The 9,046-nt window shown below is 40.2% G+C and overlaps 1 protein-coding gene across 3 annotated transcripts in view; it reads left to right on the top strand.

Annotated features, from left to right (window-relative positions):
* Positions 1-590: 590 nt before the first annotated feature.
* Positions 591-9,046, top strand: part of ptprz1a (protein tyrosine phosphatase receptor type Z1a) — a 58,277-nt gene continuing 49,821 nt past the window's right edge. The window contains exon 1 of one of the 3 annotated variants that reach the window (XM_082159256.1): positions 591-894. In XM_082159256.1, coding sequence (XP_082015382.1) covers positions 831-894 — 64 coding nt within the window. In that variant the 5' untranslated portion in view covers positions 591-830. The remainder of the gene's footprint in view (positions 895-9,046) is intronic. The other 2 variants (XM_082159257.1, XM_082159258.1) reach the window with 2 other exon arrangements.

Here is a 9,046-nt window from a genome sequence, read left to right as displayed (position 1 = left end):
GGGGTATACAGGGAAAACCTCTGCCTCTCCAGTCTCCACTCCATTTTATGGTGTTCCAGTTCAGCTTTCAGTCTGTGAAACATGAAACGTCTTTGGGCAAGTTTTGTCTGAAATGTAATTATCAAATTGGTGTAGGCCTACTAAAACAATATATGTCACCTATTGTAATAATAACAACGCACGAAATCATGCACATGTGGCCAAATGACAGCTTTGCTTATTTATAGGCTATAGCAGCTTGCTTGTGTGATATTGTTTAAATTAACATCTAATTTATGGTATAACCTATAAAGGTATGATCGTTATGTTATAAAACTGTGGGTACAATTATTTATGAAAATATCTAATGTGTGACAGTATTAGGCTATAAAATGCAGTAGCAATTTCTCCTGCGATTATGAAGTGCTACCATTTTTTTAAAGAAACATCCAAATGTATGTGGTTATAATTAAAGTCTGTGGTTAGAATTATTTATGATAAAACATAACTGATTTCAGTCTTATTTATAGTTATATATTTATAAAATGTTATATAGAGAGAGTCTTACTCTTTGTAAGTGTTACTAAACTTTTTTTTGTGTGGTGGTCTGTGGGCGGCGCGCGCACATCCAGCCGAACTCACGGTGCGCCAGGCGATGCGTTTCATCCGGACGCGCGCACATCCAAGCAGCGGAGAGCGGAGTGGATCTGATCGCTGAAGGGAGCATCTCCTACCGTTATCCAACCAATGTGATACCCTCCGGCTCTTCGGGAGAGGAGTTGCCTCTGTCGACGCGCTCGTCTTCGCCTTGTTCACTCTTTCCAGCAATATTTCTCCACATTCAGAGAATAATGGAAGCGCTCGCGACGAGATGCGCACTCTTTCTTGCGCAGATCGCTCTCTTCAGTAACACAGGTATGTAAGGCATCAGAATATGTGGGTTACTTAATCTGCTTTTAATAATTCCTTTATCACTGGGCTTATAAATGGTTATAGTATAGACTGCTGTTCAGGTGCGTAAAGTAGGTGTTAGTTCGCACACCAAGCAAATTTCTATTGAACTTGAAGTTCAAACTTTAAACAGGATTTATTTCTAGCTAAACGTGATTTATGTCCAAATGTACACTTTGTTGATTCACATTGAGCCATATCATGATCATTTTAGTTATTTTAAGTGTCTACTGTACTGCCTATAGTTAGTCAATATTGAACAAGAGAGCATGAAATATGTTGTCTAGCCTAGATAGTCTGAGCATATTCTGCTGTATAATCATATGCAACCTGTAAATTCATAATCTGATCCAGTGATAACTTTAGTTTAATTGCTGCTTTATATTTTTAGTTATGGCAAAGTCACATTCTGCAGTGTTAAGTTCATGCATAGTTACTTTCAATCTCTTTAAATATAATTACTAATAAACAAAATCAAGCTTAAACTCAAATATTAAATCGAATTGACAGAAAATATTGCAAAGAAGTGAGATGGCAACAAAAATAATGATGAATAAAAGGAAGGGGCTTATATTCCAGAATATGTGTATAGTCATCGCAGATTGAGATCACATGGCCAGCGGAGTTATGCAATTGGCCATGCTACTACTACTACTAATTATTAATCAATTCAGCAACCACCAGGAACAGGCAAAATTGAGTTGAGATCGAATTCAAGAATGTCAATTATAAGGATGGGTGGTATGACATGGAGAAAACAGATGAAACAAATAAAAGAAAGAGAAACACCCTCAGGGTTAGTAGTCAGCAGTTATTAAACTTAATTCATCCAGGCCAATAGGTGTCAGTGTAGTCCAAAACCACTGACACTATAATAAGACCAATAAGAGCTCAAAAAAATTAATTGAGTTCACCATTAAGGAGATATTAATACCATTAAAATGGCTAGTGTATGCCTATGGCTGTTTTTTTGTGTACCCTATGAGAAGAAATGTAACTCGGCTCAAAGTTAACATGCCAGTATTGTTCAAACAGCCCCCGTGTAGTTCAGTAGAAAGAGCCAAATGCTTATAAAACTTAGACTTCAATTCTTGGCTCATTATTTTGTCCGCTTTTTGTTCGGAAGTGCCAAGGAGGCGACCGATATGCCTGGATTAATCTTTTGGATGCAGTCTGAGACAAAGCCCCTAAAAGCTGGCCAAAGCCATTTAACTCAGGACTTGGAAAAAGCCCTTTTGTAAGTCAGCTAGTGAACCGGGATAGCCAACCGGTACCTGCTGAAAAAAAGCGGGGGCTCAGCTGCTTCCTCGTCCCTTACTACTTTTCTTCTTTTTCGGTTTGGTGCTCTATAAATGATGCTGTGATGAAATGGGTGGCACAAAAGAAGGGCTGAATCTTTAGGACGCGAGCTAGTGAATGAATCTCTCTCTCTCTCTCACCATCTGTCTTCTCAAGTTCTGTACTATAGCTAACAACTTTTTTTCTACACTTTTTTGGCACTGCTCTGTTTTTCCACTGAGGAAGTCCCTGTGTTGTTTGTTGGGTCTTGGGTTTGTGACAGATGGTAGTTGCGAAGTGTAAAGCTGTCAGTCCGGGGTTCACGCGGCCCCTCCCCTGCCACATGCCTCATGTGTGTCCACCTGTGAGGGACGTGTGGCAGTGTGTGTCACTACATGTTCCAATTAGTGTCCGAGCAGAACAACCATTTTGGGTTTAAAGGTGAAATGTGTCATTTTTCAGTGCTAAAATACATGCTCCTTTCCTAGAGTGAAACAGGATGTAATGGGGAAAAGGACTTTATTTTATACATCAGGATAATTGGATAGTGAAATGTGTGCGTTACAGTTAGAGTCATGGTGAATGCAAGTTAGATAAAAAGTAACTAAATATACACGATATTACCATAAGTATTGGGACACCCCTCCAAATCATTGAATTCAAGTGTTCCAACCACTTCCATGGCCACAGTTGTATAAAATCAAGCACTTAGGCATGTAGACTGCTTCTACAAACATTTGTGAAAAAATCTCTCTCAGGAGCTCAGTGAATTCAAGCGTGGTACCGTGATAGGTTGCCAGTGCCACCTGTGCAATAAGTCCATTCGTGAAATTTCCTCACTACTAAATATTCCACTGTGGTAATACAATTGGGGACAACAGCAACTCAGCCACGAAGTGGTTGGCCACGTAAAATCACAGAGCGGGGTCAGCGCATGCGCAGAAGTCGCCAACTTTCTGCAGAGTCAATATCTACAGACCTCTAAACTTCATGTGGCCTTCAGATTAGCTCAAGAACAGTGCGTAGAGAGCTCATGGAATGGGTTTCCATGGCCGAGTGCAATGCAAAGTGTTGGATGCAGTGGTGTAAAGCACGCCACCACTGGACTCTAGAGCAGTGGAGACGTGTTCTCTGGAGTGACGAATCACGCTTCTCTGTCTGGCAATCCGATGGATGAGTCTGGGTTTGGCGGTTGCCAGTAGAATGGTACTTGCCTGACTGCATTGTGCCAAGTTTAAAGTTTGGAGGAGGGGGGATTATGGTGTGGGGTTGTTTTTCAGGGGTTGGTCTTGGCCCCTTAGTTCCAGTGAAAGGAACTCTTAATGCTTCAGCATACCAAGACATTTTGGACAATTTCATGCTCCCAACTTTGTGGGAACAGTTTGGGGATGTTCCTGTTCCAACATGACTGCGCACCAGTGCACAAAGCAAGGTCCATAAAGTCATGGATAAGCGAGTTTGGTGTGGATAAAATTGACTGGCCTGCTCCGAGTCCTGACCTCAACCCGATAGAACACCTTTGGGATGAATTAGAGCGGAGACTGTGAGCCAGGCCTTCTCGTCCAACATCAGTGCCTGACTTCACAAATGTGCTTCTAGAAGAATGGTCAAAAGTTCCCATAAACACACTCCTAAACCTTGTGGAAAGACTTCCCAGAAGAGTTGAAGCTGTTATAGCTGCAAAGGGTGGGCCAACTCCATATTAAAACCTACGGATTAAGAATGGTGTAACGTAGTTCGTCGTTATGGGAAGAAGGAGGCGGGAACCGGCAAACATTTAAAGAGTTTAATAACAAAATAAAACAAATACAAAATGAAAGTAAAAGACAGCAGCCCCTCACGGACAACTGCTGTCACATATATTAAAACATAAAACAGAACATAAGTCCTGGCCTGTTCCTCTCTCCATCTCCACTGTCGTCGCTCCTCCTTTAATGCTTCCGCTCCTCCGTGAGAGATATGAGACCGGTGCGTTTCGCAGTTGTCGATCATCATTAATCACGCCACCGACCTCGCGCCGTTCTCCCACGGCCCTTGGCCTCGTCCTGCTCGCCACAAATGGGATGTCACTAAAGTTCATGTGCATGTAAAGGCAGACTTCCCAAAACTTTTGGCAATACAGTGTATATTTGACTACATCATCCATTACCCTGGATGGCGTCAGTGATGTCAGCAGAATAGGAAAGTTGTTTTGTTACCTCCGCTTATCTATGTTTGCGCTTACTCAGACAGACTGTCAGTCTATGCATTAATGGAGGGGATTTTTTTCAATGACTTTTTTGCAGGTTACATCTTCACACTGGCCATTCACTCAAACGATCTGTTCAAAAACGCTGATTCGTTCAGGAACAAAACAAGTGACTCTCTTAATGAATGAGTCACAGAATCTTTCACTCAACCAATTCTTTCAAAAACAATGACTCATCGTTCAAGAATGAAACAAGTGACTTTCAACATGTTTGAGTCACAGAATCATTTACTCAACACTGATTCATTTAGGAAATTAAACATGTGACTGGCTCCATTCAGAATAGTATACAAGTACAACCATATTATATTACTTGTATCTTATGGTATGAATAGAGTAGTATATTATTATGAATTCAGCCACTGTTTTTGTATTGAGTAATTGAATCATTCAGTCAAACAACTCATTCAAGGACAATGATTTATTTCGTTATGAGTTATGAGTGAGTCATTAAATAATTTACAGATTTATTCAAAACACAGATTCATTCAGCAAACAAAACTAATTATTGGCAGAATTTGTAATATAATCCAGCCACCGTTTTCATGAATGAGTTTTTGAATTTGTTGAAGAAAATGGATTTATTCAGGAACAAAAGTAGTGATTCATTTAATAATTTACAGAATCATTCAAAACACTGATTCATTTATTGGCTTCATATGAAACTTTGTTCATTATTGGAGCAAAAACAGACAAAATAACTACCCATATTTTGTCTAAAATGTAAATGACTCAATTAGGGCTGTCCCCGACTATGGATTTTCATAGTCGAATCAGAATCGTCATGTCTTGCCTATAGTCGACTAATAGTCGAATCATGTGTATGGGGGTGGGGGTGGGGCTGGGGGCGGGGCTTTAACGTTTCAAAGCCGCGATGTACAGAAAATCACACAAAGATATAGAAGAAAATGTATAAAAACATTTTTGATCAATAAAACTAAGAAATAACATAAATAACTCCAGAAAGGCCACACTGCAGATTTGCATTTCACATGCAAATCAAATTAAATTGGCTAAATTACTTGTGCGAGCAGGCCAGCCTACAGCCTACAACATCGATGCACCGAAAAAATAAACAATTAATTCACTAAATTAAATTAGAACAGAATATACCTTTCTAATAAATAAAAATACAAAACGAAATAAATCAGAATCAAGTCACAGGATGAGGAGCAAATGTGTGCAAAATGCCTAAAGTGCAGGGGAACATATATTCAAAACACAAGCCACAAATAGTTAGATTAGATAACCCTGACAGATTAATAAATAAAATAAAAATAAAGAAATTATTAAAATAACGATAGTAGCCAGAATTTTCAACTTTGTCTTTTTAACTGCAGAAACAACTGGAGAGGCAGTCTTTTTAGCTAAAAATGTTCACAGCATCCAAAAATAAAATTTGAACCGGCTGAAAAGTTTTGAAATCACTTGTACCTGATCGAGAGAACAAATCCTGAACGTCTTTCACTCTGTCTGTCCGTTGGAGTCTTTTCAAATTGTGCGCGCGGATAAAATACATTCTAACGTGAAACCCAGTCTATGCGTGAAATGTTAACGTTGGCCGGCAGAAGTGCGATCACTTTCAGATTTTCCTGATGCTAAATCCAGCCTTGGAGAATATCCTTTCTGATGGTGTACATCCAGACTTTAGATTTTCTTATCCCAGACATTGTTAAAGATTTAAATCCTTGCCGCGAAGACGCTCCTCTGTCGGTCACGGATTGAAAATGAAACTTAAATCTGTCACGGGGTGTTTGGATTTATTCACGCACGTTAAAAAATATTTATTAAAAGCTTCTTTCTTTGCACATTTTTATATAGGCCTACAGCATTATCATAATAGGCTGAATATTAACGTATTGACATAAAAGCTAGTTCTATGTGAAATCAGACATTGAGCGCCCTCATATAGCCAAAGTGGCATGATCCTCGTTTCATAAAACCTCTGCGAAGATTCGACCGTGAGATCGGTAGTCGAATCAGGCTCCTCCTATCGAAGCATCGAATCTTCGACTATTCGGGGTCACCCCTAGACTCAATATTAACTGTATAAAATCGATATGACACACACAATCATGTTGTTGTTCTGAATAACGGCTTTACTGATGTAGTCTTTGTGTCCGTTTGTAAAAGTGTCTAGCAGTTTTTTTTCCGTGTTTTTCTCTCCTTTTTGCTCTTTGGTGTTGGCACTTGGGTCAGCTTGGTATCCAGACCCCCTGTCCGAATCTGCTTGTGAAAACGGGAGCAGATTTCCCCCCTACGACATCCACGGGGGCATTTGATGAACAGATTATTCGGTATTAGGCTCAAGCACATTCACTCAGGCATGCGGAGGGGACGCACTGAGACTCCGAGTCATGTCTTTTCTCTCCTTCCAGAGACAGTGGAGGGGCCGATGCTGAATGGACCAGGGCGGTGGATGGGTTGGTGGTGAAGGGGGGCTCTGATGGCGAGCCAAATCTCTGCACCATCCTGCCCATGGCCTTGGGCCAGTCTCTCTTAGTGAATTATGCTGTCAGCTGCTCGATTTGTTTTGTGCCTGGCTGGCAAGAGGCGGCCGGTGCTCGTGGGACATGCAACAACGTAGGGTGTCTGGACTGGGAGGGGGGTCTTATTGTTGTGGCATGTGAGTGTGACATTCAGGAGGGCCCCTGATTTGTCCCAATGGTGGTGCTCCCATGTCACAAAGGATGGATGAGCGAGTTGGGGTACTTTTGTGTGTCTGTGTGGGAGAGAGGGCTGAACTTGAACTGAGAGTGTCAGAAGCTTTCCTGTTTATGCTCTTTTATTGCGAACACCTATGTGGAGCGCTGCTGGGTGTATTAAAGGGATAGTTCACCCAAAAATAAATTCATTTACTGAACATGTCTGACTCACCAAACCTGTATGACTTTCTTTCTTCAGTGGAAAACAAAAGATGATATTTCAAGGGATGTTTTAACTCCTTTTGTCTGTGTAGTGGAAGTTTTTCATTGAATAGACCTTACGTGCTATCTTTAGAATTTTGTCTTTGAACTTCTGCGGTTCAACTTTTGCGGTAGCTCTGTATATTTCTATGGCATTGCTGTCGAAGAGTTATTAGCTATCGAAGTGGATTTACTTATTGTAGAGTTAATTAAAATTATCATTAGCATTGATATGTTTGAAGCGGATGTCATAACAAATATCAGAAGACCGGGAAGATTTTAAAACAAGTGGTTCATTCATAAATCCGTAAGATCTTACCTTCATGTGGTGGAAATACAAACCGTAAGACAGAACACAAGGAGTGCCATGCTGAAAAGGGGCGGGGCTACATAAGGTCTATAGACAAAAAAAAGTTATTTTGTGTTCTGGAGATCAATTTTTTTTTTTTATGCATATCCGACTCAGATCCTTTTTCGAATTCGGTAGTCTGAAGAGCAAAACATTATTTAAATTTTTTTGGTTATTGGGCAGAAAAAATGCAATTTTAGAGATTTTTTTCTTTTTTAATTAATTTGTATCATCTGATATTGGATTTATACGGAGCCCCTGTTGGGACATGCAGATGGAGACGAGAGGAAAGATTACATTTCAATGGTTTCCATAGTAGAAAATTTACATTCGTTCGCAAAAGTTTTTTTGCTTGCAGAAGCATTGAAATACACTTTTCTTCCCACTTCATATTTCCATCACAAATTGTTTGCGCTTCTCAGGGGAATGCAAACATTTTTGTGAGAGAACAAGCGAATGCAAACTTTCTCTAAAAAAACGCAAAAGTATAGAGGTGGATTTATATGCTCATGAGTCAAAATTTTAATAACATTGTATCCCTATTAGATATTTGTAAATGCATCAGAAGTTAATGGTCAAATCAGCAGAATACCTTAAAATACACCTAGAACTTAGCAACTACATATAGCATCAAGCTAACTATCTATCTATTCAGAATACCCTAGCAATGGCTAACAACTACTCAGCAATCACCTAGCAAAGCCTTCGACTTCTTTTGAACACCATAGCAACAGCATATCAATGCCTTGTCAACCACCCAGAACACCCTAATATTCCACTGCTAGTCTTCATAAAATGTGGAACTAAAATTTAACTTCCAGTCTTTCATATGCTATCTCATCTCTTCAAGATTTTTCTTGATCTCTCTGCCCATTGAAAGTCTGTCTCTTTCTCTCTGTCCCTCGGGAATCTCAGCATCTTCATCTCGGTGCGTGTAGATTGACAGGCTCTGCCGGGGCCCCTATGGCTCTCTGCCGGTTGGGTCAGTATCCCTGAGTTGCCACTTAATTAATGACAGCAGACCAGGGTTTGCTGTCATGCTACTGAAAGAGCTACTCCCGTCTGCCATTGGAGAAAACAAGAGTAGGTCTGTTGAGTGCTAGCTTAAGATGCTTTGAGATCCCTTCCTGTTCTTTTCCAGGCTAGAGGTGTGTGGTCTAGATTCTCCGCTCTTATTCAATGGACCTTGGAGAGGATGCTGAATACAAATCTAAGTAAAGTTTGGACACTATGATATAGTCTGTTGGTCTCTGACACTGTGTGAGTATAAAGTCTGAGGTCATTGCGAGATCCCAAAGAGAGGACAATCAAAGCAGCTTGTGTTTGCTACTTAAA

Source organism: Leuciscus leuciscus, assembly GCF_965113295.1.
Source record: "Leuciscus leuciscus genome assembly, chromosome: 25".
Lineage (NCBI taxonomy): Eukaryota > Metazoa > Chordata > Actinopteri > Cypriniformes > Leuciscidae > Leuciscus > Leuciscus leuciscus.
Note: the sequence above shows the minus strand (reverse complement) of the source record. Positions and strands in the feature narration are given on the sequence as shown.